We start from the raw sequence: 13,710 nt of genomic DNA, 5'->3' as shown, positions 1-13,710 counted from the left end.
CCCGGCTGGAAAATGCTTTTTTAAGTAACTGTGGATCCAATGGTGTTACAGATAAAACTTAGTGAAAATCTGCCTTAAAGATAGTCCCTTTCAATCAACTGTGCGTGTCTTAGTCTTCAAAATTATTATTTGAATTCCTGTCCGGTACACATCTGTAACCATAAAGATTTGGGGCTGTATTCACAGTGATTTAAGATGATCAAGAGTTAGGTGCCCATACATCTATATAGACAAGTGGTCTACTGAAAGGAGCCCTGGGTGCAGCCTGTCAGGGTCTCTGCCAGTCCAGTTCTGCAGTAGGGGTTGTTAGCATTGTTCTTCCTTCCAATGCTATACACCATAGGAGGGAAACCTCCCCTGCCTGTAGACACTGGTGTCAGTGGCTTGAAAATAGCTTTCCACATGGTGAGGACCAGAGTCAGGAAAGGCAGAAGGAAGAAGGAGTCAAGCCTAGAACCCATGTGAGTAGGCTCACTTCCTGCCTGCCTGCCTGCGAGCCTTGGATGATAGACACCAGGTTACATGTTCTTTGGCCTGCTGACCACCTACTCCTTTCCAGGCCTAGCCCGTCTTCTAAGGAGGAGAACGTTTTCTTCCCTTATTGTTAAAATAGGCAGCATGTGACTTTCAGGATCTTAATTTTCAGAAGTTTGAGGTAGGGCGAGAGAAGTAAGGAAAAGTCCCTCCTTTTACCAGCAGGCACCGTGCCTTTGTCCATTTAGTCCAGTGGTTTCTCTAACTGGGCCAGATGTGCACATCATCATCTTTGCCTTGGAAGTATTATGTCTGCAGTCCAGCCACAGAGCTCAGAGATGGTTGATATTTGTGGGAGGGTCCTGTCAAGATAGAACAGCAGCTTGGTGACTCTGAGAAACTGAGCCATGAGGATCTGCAGGTGGCCTTTTGCTTGAGGGCACTCTTGGCAAGGGATGGAGCTGAAGTGATAACGAGAGAGTAGTTTGTCTGTCCTGCCCTGCTTGGAGGAAGAAAGAGGCAGAGGTTCCCAAACATGAGTGTACAACACAGCCACCTAGAGGGCTTGTTAAATACATTCTTAGTGCCTCGCCCTCAGAGCTTCTGCGGACCAATCTCCAGGTGATGCCAGCACTGCTGATCTGGGAGCTGGCCTTGAAGAACACTGTCCCAGGAGACAGCAGTGATGGCTGAGGGGTAGCAGTTTAAAGGGAGCAGGTCTTACAAAGCTGCTCAGAAGTGTTAATCCTGGGATGTCTCCTGTGTTAGTGTAAGAGGAACATTGATTTGTATGTCTTATGTAACTTCCAACCCAGTGGCCCAATTTCTCCTTCCCCAAATTGAGCCAAACATGTGCTTGATACTTGTGAGCTAGTTATTTAAACAAGATTCTCGGATTAATTAATCAAGTATGTATGCAAGTACTATGAAACCTGGTATTTGGTCCATGTATGTTTGTGTTAATTGCATGCTACTTCCTTTTAGTAGGATAGTTTAAAATCGACTCTGATATTATGATTGCCATCCATTTAGCATCTTCCTCTGTAGCCCAGGATGACCTCAAACTCTTGGTCATCCTGCCTTAGCCCCCAGATGGTGAGACTAGAGGTGGGAGCCACCAGGCAGCCCATGCTTAATTGCCTTGTCACTGCCTGGCTGCCCAATTCAACTGCATTGTATGTTGTATGTAAATGTTTGATATTATGCTCGGCATTATGTAGTGCAATGACAGTTAATTAAAAGTTTATTGTCTCTATAGTACAAATAACATAACTCTTGCTTTCACAGCCAAAAAGGGGGGGGGGACTAATATTTGTGAACATTCAATCAAAAGTTTGCAAACTGTATAGAAACTAGTAAGTTTCTTTGTCAATATCAGCCTTAGCCATGACCTCTGTTAGCAGAAAGAGTAGTGGCTACACAGTATTACTTTGAGCAGTGTGTAGGTGACTGGTTATGTTGAGAGGCAGGTAGGTACTCAGTTCCCATGTGTTTGCATTGCTGAAATGCTCATACACACTTACATGGCTCCTTTCTTCCTGAGAAGTGACATTGGAAATGGTATGTTCTCTGATGTGTTCCAGACTTGTCAGATGTGGAGTTTCTGGATGACTCTTCCACGGAGAGCCTGCTGCTGAGTGGAGATGAGTACAACCAAGACTTTGACTCCACTAATTTTGAGGAGTCTCAGGATGAAGATGATGCCATGAATGAGATTGTGCGGTGCATCTGTGAAATGGATGAGGAGAATGGCTTCATGATCCAGGTGCGTGGTCAGCATCTGCCCTGCAGCTCTGGGGCGCGTGGGCATGAGTAGGGGCACCCGAGTGCTTCTCCTGGCCATCCCTCCCTTACCAGGTAGTTTCCAACACATTGACATGCTCTCAGTTCCAGCAGTGCTGGTTAGGAAGGCTCTGCACTGAATGAAGTAGACACCTGGCTTGTGAGTATCACTGTCCACTTGTACATTGAGGCCTTCACACTAAAATGTGTAAGGCCTTTGAGGTGGGTTTTCCTCCACAGCGAGGGCTGACTGTAGCATGGCTTTTGCTGACACTGAATAACCAACCATTTATAGTTAACCTTTGGGGAGTGGGAGTCGAAACACAAATGTCCAGGATTTCCAAAAGAGAAGAGAACTTTGTTGCAAGGGTTAACAACCTCCATAAGAAGGGTGTCTCTAAGAAATCAGGGAAGCATGGCCTGCATTTGTGTTTATATGCAGGAAAATCAGGAGACATTGGCTACAGGAATGAAGAAAGTAAGCACCTTCTTTGTCAATGGTATTCTCAAAGGTGCTGTAAATTTAGAATTTTACCACTTTTGAGTCTTACTAAGTGCCATTGCAATGACATTTTACAGATTTGCTTCAATAAGTGATTTTAGGATTTGATTGCCTATGAGTCAGTTAACACAAGGAGGAATTTCTCTTAAGTAGTTTATTAAAGTGTTTTAATAGATGTGACATAAAGAGGTTCTTGAAGTAGTTAACTGTTTCAATGATAAAATTCATTAAATCTTAAACGTGACTTTTTTTGTGTGGCACAAAGGTCTTGAACTGGCAGTGCCAGAAAGCAGGCCAGCTAGTTAAAAGGCGGCAGTGTGTGTCTTGCCTCGCCTGTCCTGGTCTGAGGGTGCCCTTTCCTTGTGCCAGCACTATGGGTCTCTTCTGTTCTCTGCAGTGTGAAGAGTGTCTGTGCTGGCAGCACAGTGTGTGCATGGGGCTCCTGGAGGACAGCATTCCGGAGCAGTACATCTGCTACATCTGTCGGGACCCTCCGGGTGAGGCCCTCCGCCCCGTGTGGGTTGTGTGACGCGGACTCCAGAGTATGGCCACTGTGTAGAGCACCTGCACTTCTTGGTTAGCTAGACTCCTCTGCCATAACGTGGGTTGAAGATACTTTTTGCCTGTTACAGCATGACATGACTTTCATAGTAATCACCTGTACAAAACACGTTTCTGTAGACATGTTGACAGACTGACCACCTTACAAAGGGGAGATCATGGCTTTCTCCTGTAGCTAGCTTTTGGCTACTCTGTGTATTGATTTCTAGATGGGCTTATTTATGCTGACTTGAGTGGATCAATATTCACTGCTTGCTACCAATCTGATGAGTTTGAAGAAGTTTTGGGTAGTGCCACATACCCAGTTTATCGTAGAATAAATGGGATCCCTGATGAAGCAGTTAGATATGGGAAGTCACATGTTTGTGCCTAAAGTGGGACCCCCTAAGTGGCAGACTGGAATGAAACTCCAGATTCTTTGTACTTGCTTTGCTATGCCTTCCTCTCTGCTAAGCATCACATTCTATATGTAGAATATAGTGTCCGCTACCAAGGCGTAAAGTAACTAGTCACTAGGCAAGTGTACTGTTCCCATGGCCAAGGAAAAGAAAGATAAAGCGGAAATTGTAAGAAGCAGGAGAGGGATGGGGAGATGGTTTAGTAAGGAAAGCATTGTCATTCAAGCAGGACCAGTGTTCTGATTTCTAGTATCCGTGTAAAAAGCTGGACATGCCCATAATCCCAGCAATGTGGAAGCAGAGAGAGACGGTACCCCTGGGCTTTGTTGGTCAACCAGTCTAGCAGAGCTAGTGAGCTACAAATTTCATGAAAGGGCCTTTCTTAAAAACTGAAGTGAAAAATAATAAAGAAGCATAACTTCACACATGTAAACAAAGAAGAAAGAATCACTCAGAGTTGTGTGAATAAAAACACTTATATTCTGGGCATTTTCTGTCATTATATGTCTTCAATAACAAATGTAGACTTTGACTGTTGTTCATTCAGTTACTTTTATTGGATGCCTTCTATCTGTAGACACTATGGAAAGATGACTGATTGAAACTATGCATGCACCTCATAGTTACACAGACACAAGGGCATCTAATGGCCAGAGGATCTGATACGTACTTGCACCAAGCTCTAGGCTATTGTAGGGTTTTGTGAGGTCACTGTCATTGAAGGCAGGACCACTAATTACTGAACTACAACTTCACTTCATTTGGGTATGAGCAGGTTAGTGAAAGAAAGACCTGTGGTTTCTGCCAGCCATCTTAGAGGACAGCTGGCTGGTTAATAAAAATTGAGAATAGTACACCAGGATTTCCTTGGCAGGTGTCACCTGCCACACTGGCCACACCCTCAGTGGCATTCCTTCTCATGTGCAGGCTCACCAGAAGTGCTAAGGGGCTCTTGTCCTCTCACCTTCCTCAGCATGCTGTCTGCTGCCCCTGGAGGCCACTTTTAGTGGTATGCCTTGTCTCGCTCATGGAGGAACATTAGTGGGAAGATCTGAATAAGTAGGATCCTTTGTGATTTTAATTTCAACTTCATCTGCAGGTCAGAGATGGAGTGCAAAATATCGTTATGATAAGGAATGGTTGAATGATGGAAGAATGTATGGGTTGTCTTTTTTAAAAGAAAATTATTCTCATCTCAATGCCAAAAAGATAGTCTCCACACACCACCTGCTTGCCGATGTCTATGGTGTGACTAAAGTACTGCATGGTCTACAGCTGAAGATTGGAATACTAAAGTAAGTGAACCGAGTCACACACACTGCCCTACACACTTTTAAACATTATTCTTATTTTTAGTGTATGAGTGTTTCAACTGCGTTTATGTAGTGCATCACATAGGCATGGCGCCAGTAGCAGCGAGAAGAGAGTTGATTCCGAGGAACTAGTTACACACAGAACTGAGCCTCTGTGTGGGTGCTGAGAAGTAAACGCAGGTCCTCTGCAAAAGCAGCCAGTGCTTTTAACGAGTGAGCCATCTCTGCAGTCCCAATCTTAAAGATCCGAATACAAATCTAAGAAATAAAAGCATAATATCAGTTAGCCATAACATAAAAACAAACTGAAAAAAAAAACAGATTTAAGTAGGTTTATTCTTATTATTATTTTATTGAGTGGAGGTTTCAAAATAGTGCTGCCCTCCTGTAACTGGACATTCCTCTCTCACCCACCTGTTTCCAAATAACCACTCAGAGGCTTAATATTAATTACAAACTGTTTGGCCTATTTAGGTTTCTTCTAACTAGCTCTTACATGTAAATTAATCCGTTTCTCTTAGTTTATATTTTACCATGAGTACTACTTCAGCAGACAGACTATTTAAAGAAGGCTACTTTTTACAAGTGAGAGAAAAATGAATAACTGGATGGCAAGCTCTGTCCATCTGGTTCACATCCTACTATGTCAAAAAATTTTAGAGCTAATGTTGTGTGCACAGAGCTAACTGCAGCTGATGTGGTGAGACTGTTTTCACTCTCTGATAATGGTGTGTGGTGAACTCATTCGACGGCAGTGGTGTGCTCTTTGGTTAGCTTAAGACTCAGAGAGGGTGAGGGAGGCAGCAGATCCCGGTCACCTTTCCTGCTACGCCCATAGTTTAGCCTCAGGCAGTTCTCTCTGAAAGAAAGCCCAGGTCCTTCTGCGTTACATGTCTAGGTATTTCTGAGGGCTTGTGCTTATTCCCTTCCAATGCCAGGTCAGAGTTACTCAAAGAACAGAGGAAGGAGCCTTCATGTGACATGAAGCAGATGGTCTGCTCACTCTCCCGAGGTTCCCGCTCCCTCCTCCCTTCTGCCTTTCGAGGCCCCACACCCTTCCCTGCGATTCTTGAGGGTGCTGTGCCTGTGACTTGCTCTTCTGCCTGCTCTGTCCTCTCAGCCAGGCAGCCCAGTTTCCCCTGAGAATTCTCAGTACCTTTCCTTGTCTGTGGCTCCACCCTTCTTCTGGCTCATTCTTTACACGTGATAGCAGTGTCCACATCAATGAAGTAGAACATTGGCCTCCATTTCAGTGTGAGTCTTCCTGCTGCCTCTGACCAACCATCCCAGCTGTACCCAAGCACAGCCCCTAAGGGAAGTGTGATTTCTTAGACATGGTGGTCTTTTACAGCTAGTTTCCCTGGAAGATGCGATTCCATCATTGCCTGCTGGCTAGATTAGAGCCTGCCTGTCTTGGTACATTGTGTGTACACTGAACCTATCGTTCTTTTTAGGTAGGCCTTGGATCTTGAAGCCCTCCTGAATTAGGATTATAGGTGTGTGCCACCAGGCCTAGACCTAGGCCTAGGTTCTCAGAGGGTTATGTCACCTCTCCAAACTGACAGGATTCATTCCACTAGACTGTGCAGCCAGAGAACTGGGTTTTTTCCTAGTATGCCTTCTACTGATAGAAACTTTTAAGTGCCTGTCTTCTGGATATTAGATTGCTGAAAGTCTAAAAGATAAAAGATTATAAACTGAGAAATTATAAATGGGTATATAAATACTTGAAGGAAACTAATTAGTCTCATTTAGAAATTATTTATTTGCAGCCATCATTGAGCCTTTAGAAGGAGTGGCCTTGCACTAAATTCTGACAGAGCCCTGCTTAGCTTGAGCATTACTGTAGAGCACAGGGGATGGATGAATAACAAACCTTTGGAGGCCAATTGTACAGTAGCTAAAATAAAAATATATTCTGTTCTGCAGTTCCTTATCTGGAAATTGATTTGACTGCAGTTACTGTGTGCAATATTGCACTTGTGTGCAGTGAGACACAGTCATACACATCTCTCAGTGGAGAGTTAATGGGAGGCACTAGGTGGCAATTAATACTGTTTACCCATTAAAGACCAGAGGAGGTCTGTGTGTACCGGTGTGGCAGGATGCCCACTGTGTGCTGATTAGGAAAAAGGGAAAGTTTGGTGAGTCCTACTTGTATACATTTTTTTAAAAGTATACTTTTTAAAAGCACACATAAAATATAAAGATTTATTTGTTTCTATTTGTATGTGTTAGCTCCCACACATATGTGCATACATCGAGTGTGTGCCAGAAGAGGGCACTGAATCCCCTGGAACTGGAGTTATAGGCAGTTGTGAGCTACCTGATGTGGTGCAGGAAACTAAACCACCCAGGTCCTCTGCAAGGACTGGAAGTGCTGGTAGCTTCTGAGCCAGCCCCTTATTTCATCTTGTTCTTAAGTTTGTATGTATAGAAGGAGTCAGCAAGATTATTTTGCATTTCCAGTTGCTACATTGAAATAGGCTTTTGCTTTTTGTGTGTTTAGTTGTAGTATTTTTCTCATGGGCAGTGATGGCTCTTTTTTGATTGACTAGAGGTTATAAAATAACAGTCACAGAAAGTTTAGGCATCATACAGTAGCAGTGAAAAGTCTATAAAGATGTATATACATCAAACGGTGACATTAATCAACAGAATTAAGTTCATTGTTGATTTTCTGAGTAGTGTTTCTTTAAAACTGACAGAGCTTGAGTTTTGCATAAAATGCTAAAGGAATCAACTTAAAAACAACTTTGTCTTTGCTCCTAACCTCTTTCTCACCAAATTTATTACAATTATTAGCTGATTGCCATTATTTTCCTGAAGTGTTATTTCTCCATTTTTTTTGTTTTAAGGAATAAACATCATCCGGACCTTCATCTCTGGGCTTGTTCTGGGAAGAGAAAAGACCAAGATCAGATAGTAGTTGGAGCAGAGAAAAAACTGACACTTCAGGACATAGCTAACTCAGAGGGAAAGAAATACATACAGAACCACAAAGAACCACCCCGGAAAATGGAAGGAACTTACATAACAAGTGAACACAGCTATCAGAAGCCACAAAGCTTTAGTCAGGACTGCCAGTCTCTCACAGAGCTTGGAAGCTCGGATGATGACGATGCTAGCAGTTTCGAAGAAGATGGGGAGCTCCACATGGGAAATAAAAGCCATTTTCTGTCCTCAGCAAAAGAGCTTGGAGTGTCAGAGAAGGTAATGGCTCCCGTAGAAAAAGACAAGGTGCTGATCCAATCAAACACACCTAGTCCTTGGGCTTTGCTAAGACAGACATACCTGTTTAAAGATTGTCTTAGCTTTTCTCCACCACAAAACGTTATCCATGTAAACACTGAGTTGTTAATGATCCATTCAGCTGCTACCCTAAAGTCCATAAGCACACTTAGATGTCTCCAGAAATTAATGAGCCATGCCATATGGAAAAATGAGTTTGTGTGGGACCATTCTGGTATATATGGTGTCCTAATTTTCTTCCTTTCTGTCTTTCCTAATCTGTAGCCTATTTGTCTACATATCAATCCCATTATGCAGTAACTGACTGTAAACATGTCTCCTGTCGAGCTTAGTGCTGAGATTGAAATGGGCCCTAATGCTTTGTTGATTTTCCACTAGCAAGGCTACTTTAAGAGTAGTCCTTTATTATACTGGCTCTTAAAATCATCACCAGAAGTTCATAACTGAATTTGGAAAGCTTATTTTATGAAACTTGTAGTAAATTATTTTGTCAAATTAATATCCTTCTATGAAACCAATTTCCTTTGGAAAATCTAAATCCAGATTTCGTGTGTGTGTGTGTGTGTGTGTGTGTGTGTGTGTGTGTGTGTGTGTGTGTTTAAACATTTTGCATTTTGTAGTTTCCTTTAGCTTATCAGTATACCCGCAATGGTGAAGGCCAGTCTGTCATTAACTGGACTTTTCAACCAGTCTTTTATAGTTTACTTGATTTTTTTCTAGTCACTGCTCTGCCTTCACTCCATTTATGTCACCAGTTAAAATTAATCAAGGAAGAAAATGGTTCACATCGCTAGTCATTCCAGTTATGGAATGGAATTAGTGTTTTCATTTACTTCTTTCACACATTTTACTAAGACTTTCTCCTGTGGGGCACACTCTGGAAGGCATTGAGGAGGGATCTAGCAACACCGTTAGCTTGGAAGAACACGAGGTGGAATTTGTTTGTGTGCAGGTACTTTCTCCAAAGACTTTCTCAGAGTCAGATTAGCCAGTACTAATCTGCCTGCCTATGTAGGGTGATGGGTTTTACTCTACCCTTCCCGTTTGGAAGTAACATTTCATCCAGGTCTCTGTGTTTTGTTTTTTTCTGTTTTTGTTCTATTTTCCCCATTGGTCCTTTGGAGAAGAATCCAGCTTCCGGGAATAAAGTGTTTGTTTATAATGAGAAAAAGGGCACAGAGGGCCCAGGAGACTCACATCTTCAGTGGCAGCTAAATCTCCTTACACACATAGAAAACGTGCAGAATGAAGTCACCAGCAGAATGGACCTCATAGAAAAGGAAGTAGATGGTAATGTAGCCAAAAAGCCCAGGTGTAACTAATGCCCTGTGTGTAGTGTTGTTATGAAGAAGCTGTTTGGAGCAAAGTTGTAGGATGCAAACTACAGATACACAGCCTGCCTGCTGCTCTCAGTCTCTTACTTTATGCTGTATGTAGCGTACCCAGGGTGTAATAGGCTCAATGCAAGGTGGCAGTATTGTCCTTTGTAGTGGTCTCTTGTCCATTTTGTTTTATTCTTAACATGGATATTTATTAAATACTGCCCATATGCCTGGTTCAATATGGAATATTTGGGGAGTGTTTGCTAGTTTCATTGAAGAATATTTTCTTTGAAGTCAGCATATTCATAAGCATATTCATTTCCACTCTGGCAAGTATTTATTAAGTAGAATTAATTCCTATAAGTTCAGCAAGTAAACTGTAAGTTTACATGCACATTTTCAAATAATTTCTCTCATATCTTTGTGAATTGTATCATCACATAAAACAAGAAAATACCCCCGTTTTATATTTGAGACACTAGATTAAATTCCAGGAATCTCAATCTCACATGTTTCCTTTGCTTTGACTATTTTTGTCCTGACCTATGGATCTAACCTGCCTCCACCCTTAGTCCTCTCCCTGTCAACACGCCATTGTGCTAAGGGAGACACACTGTACTTCTGCCTTTCTCTCCCTGAAGAGAGGAAGTGGATACCTGTTTTAGAAGCATTTTGCATTTGATTTTAGTTTCATTAGGTAGGGTTAGTTTGTCTTGTGTGGATTCTTGAAGAAATGAAACTGTATCTTAACAAGTCCATATATTTTAATCAGTTTTTAAAGGAAACAATGAAAACTGAGCATGTAATTGAATTCTACTCAGTACTTTAGTCCACTTGCATACATTTTTAAATGCTTCAATCACGGTAGTGGTCCTGGAAGGACACTGAGGATTTGCCACACCTTTCCTTTGTTAATGAGGAGGACATGGCCCAAGGGAAAGCACTTACTTTGCAAGTGTGAGGACCAAGTGCTGATTCCTGGAAGCCATGGCCATGAAAGCCAGGTGTGGTGGCATTCCCTCATACCCTCGTAATCCCAACTGTAATCCCAGTGAGGAGATGAGAGGCACAGGCAGGTTGATTCCTGGCACTTGTGGCTATCTAACCTAGATACTTGCCAGCACCCCTGGCCAATGAGAGACCTGCTCTCCAATGGAAAGGTGGGTGGAGTCTGAAGAACAGCATCGAATTTGTCTTCTGTGAAATGCACACACAATCATGTTTCTGCACATAAACACATGCACACAAAGGAGAAGATGATGTAAGAAAGTTTGAGCGGGGCATGGGGAACTGTTACGTTCTGTTGCAGAAGAGAGTGAGTGAGACATACTACTGAATGTGTATGTGTATTTATGCACATTACATATACTACAGGGAAGACTTTCTAAATGTAGTGGGTGTGTATTACATGTATCGTGGCAGGGAATGGGTGTGGGTATGTAGCTCAGTGGTGGAACACCCACTCTGGGTTCCATCCCTGGTATCTGAGGGGAGAGAGTGTCTGAGATAGCCGGTGAAGATGACCCAGAGGGTCAGAACTACTGTGGTGGATGATTAAGGGCATTGGCCTTCTGACGACCATTGCAGGCTTGCTGCTGATTGTCTTCTGGCTTCTTCCCGATGCCAAATAACTGACTTTTCCTTCTCTTGTAGTTCTGGAGAGCTGGCTTGATTTCACAGGGGAATTGGAGCCACCAGATCCCCTTGCAAGACTGCCCCAACTTAAACGCCACATAAAACAACTCTTACTTGATGTGGGCAAAGTACAACAAATTGCAACTCTTTGCTCTGTATAACAATGGTAGACACTCAGTGACAACAATGGGTCTTTCTTCAGTTGAGACCTTCTTATTGCTGAGTGGATAGTCAAAAAGCATAGTAATGTTTGGTCATTTACTGATTTGTGACATCAGTAGTATGGCATCTTGGAAGGAAGATGAAGACCAACTCTATCAAGGAAGCTAATATTAAAAATGAGTGAGCAAGCTGCAAGTGATAATGCTGTCTATGCCAAGAATCAGTGCGTAGACTACAAACTGTACTGAAGGAATGGAATTGGCAGGGTTCTCAGAGTTGCTTTCATGAAGCTCAAGATGCCTATAGACAGAAACACGGTGTGCTTATATAGATTTCTAGAAGAGACGCCCATGTTGATAAACCAGCATTTGGCCAAAATCACACTATAAGGAAACTCGAGTTCTGGAGAGTTGCTCAGATTTGCTCTGAGAATTGCCTCCTCAGCAGCTGGATACAGCTGCAAAGAGACTTAGCTTATTTAAACTTCTGCGGGATCATGAGCTGTTTCTTGGGTGATGAATGTATTTAATCAGAAAACTGACAATGGAAATCTCACTTTGGGGGAAACAATTGTGGAATTCTAACTTCATTATGAATGTATTTTTAAGAAACCCACCAAATAATTGGAATCTACTGCGAGCATTGTGCTCCTTAAAACAAAGTGGCTTGCCGAAGGGCCCAGTGTGCCAAATGTTGACACTGCTGGAAAGAGGATTTGAATATCACAGGAGTCCTTCCGCCTGCCGTATGTACGCAACGCCATTAGCCCACCCAGTCCTGTACACCACGTGCAGTGTGTGCCCCGTGTAGGTGAGTGGCAGCGTCCAGCCTTCAGCATACAGTTTGATCCTGGATACACTTGGTGTGTTTGCCTTTTGAAAAAAATAAAATAAAAACTGTAAACCTCAGCTGGGATGAGGAGTGACAAAAATATCAAAGTAATCTAACTGCTAGTAGTGGAATACTGGAAAAGCTTCATTCTGAAGATAAATTTTATTTTAAAAGATAAATATACACAAAAATTTTAGTTTTGATCATAAATGGACAGATTTATGAAACCAAAGGCAACTAAGTTGCTTACTCAGCTCTTGCTGGATTTTTGAGCCTAGGTCCTACTGTCTGCCAGTCCTGGTGCGAGTTGTGTGCACCCCCCAAGTGCCACATGCGCAGGTATGTGTAAGTGCGTCCCCTTGTTTGAATAGTCAACGTACATATGTACATAACCAACACATATTTATATCACACATATCTAGTTTTATTACTATAGACTACACAAATCGGGGTTAACATAAAATGTTACCTTTTAATAGACTGTTTTTAAAAACTAAAAATGTATGTACAGGTCTTGAAATTTTTTTAAAGCGTGAGAAAAGACTGTTAAGAGGAGGCTATTTGATGACATTACACTTGAATTTTTTTTTTTTTGCCTCATTCTGTTTGTCAGTTCTAGCAATCTGTATAAACTCATTTAGAACTGACAGAAAGTGAACTTGAATTTATCTTTGATAAGAATTCATGCCACTGTACATTCAGATATTATTTAAATTTGCAAACACACTGTTCTATATGTAAGGTACTGTATGTACAACTCTATTAAAATATTACACATATCCTAAAATTTCAGCTTGCCTTTTTGCGGCCTTATGTTTTGATGTGAAGTTTAAAAGAATGTGCAAAACATTGAGAAATTTTTATTGCCTTTTGAGATTTTCCAACTGACAAATGTGCCAAAGATCACCATACATAAAGTATAGCCCTCTGTATTTACTTGTGATACCTAAACCTTGTCAAAGATCCTACTGATGAATGCTTTAGCAGAAGTCATTGTGGGTAATTGCTTAAATTTGCATATTAAAGTGAAAATTAGTGCCTATAACCCATGTGTGGAGTAAATTTACTAATGTCTGTGTTTCAGAATTGATACTGTATTGCTGATTTGTGTTTTAAAATGGTGGCTCTAAAAGTTTTCTGTCATGAAAGCTTAGGCATTGAATTTACATCTTCTTTTCAGGTCCTTAGCCTGGGATAGTGGTGGTGTCTTGATTCTTGTCATATATGCAGATGAACTCTGCATTCAGCTATACTCGGCCTCTCCGTTCTGGTGACCTTGGTTAGAGTAATGACTAGTGCTGTAGTACAGACTTGGTGTTCTAACACAAAAGTGTGCATGTCAAGTGTGGAGTGCCACAGGTGGAAAGTTCAGCATGTCATCTCACGGGACAGGATCGCTGTCACATACAAGCTCACTAAGGATGCAGTGTACAGTGTCTTCAAGCTATGTGCTTAAATTGTACATGAAACAGTAGTGA

At 42.0% G+C, this 13,710-nt stretch overlaps 1 protein-coding gene across 10 annotated transcripts in view; it reads left to right on the top strand.

The window, feature by feature from the left end:
• LOC103158866 (PHD finger protein 20-like protein 1) overlaps positions 1-13,281 on the top strand; it is a 61,481-nt gene extending 48,200 nt beyond the window's left edge. For 6 of the 10 annotated variants that reach the window (XM_035449631.1, XM_035449633.1, XM_035449627.1 and 3 more), the window contains 6 exons: positions 2,058-2,239; positions 3,156-3,255; positions 4,817-5,012; positions 7,889-8,243; positions 9,407-9,572; positions 11,258-13,281. In XM_035449631.1, coding sequence (XP_035305522.1) covers positions 2,058-2,239; positions 3,156-3,255; positions 4,817-5,012; positions 7,889-8,243; positions 9,407-9,572; positions 11,258-11,400 — 1,142 coding nt within the window. In that variant the 3' untranslated portion in view covers positions 11,401-13,281. The remainder of the gene's footprint in view (positions 1-2,057; positions 2,240-3,155; positions 3,256-4,816; positions 5,013-7,888; positions 8,244-9,406; positions 9,573-11,257) is intronic. The other 4 variants (XM_035449630.1, XM_027431591.2, XM_027431589.2 and 1 more) reach the window with 2 other exon arrangements.
• The last annotated feature ends 429 nt before the right edge of the window (positions 13,282-13,710 follow it).

Source organism: Cricetulus griseus, chromosome 10 (assembly GCF_003668045.3).
Source record: "Cricetulus griseus strain 17A/GY chromosome 10, alternate assembly CriGri-PICRH-1.0, whole genome shotgun sequence".
Lineage (NCBI taxonomy): Eukaryota > Metazoa > Chordata > Mammalia > Rodentia > Cricetidae > Cricetulus > Cricetulus griseus.
The sequence above is the reverse complement of the archived record's forward strand: the minus strand, read 5'-3'. Positions and strand labels throughout refer to the sequence as shown.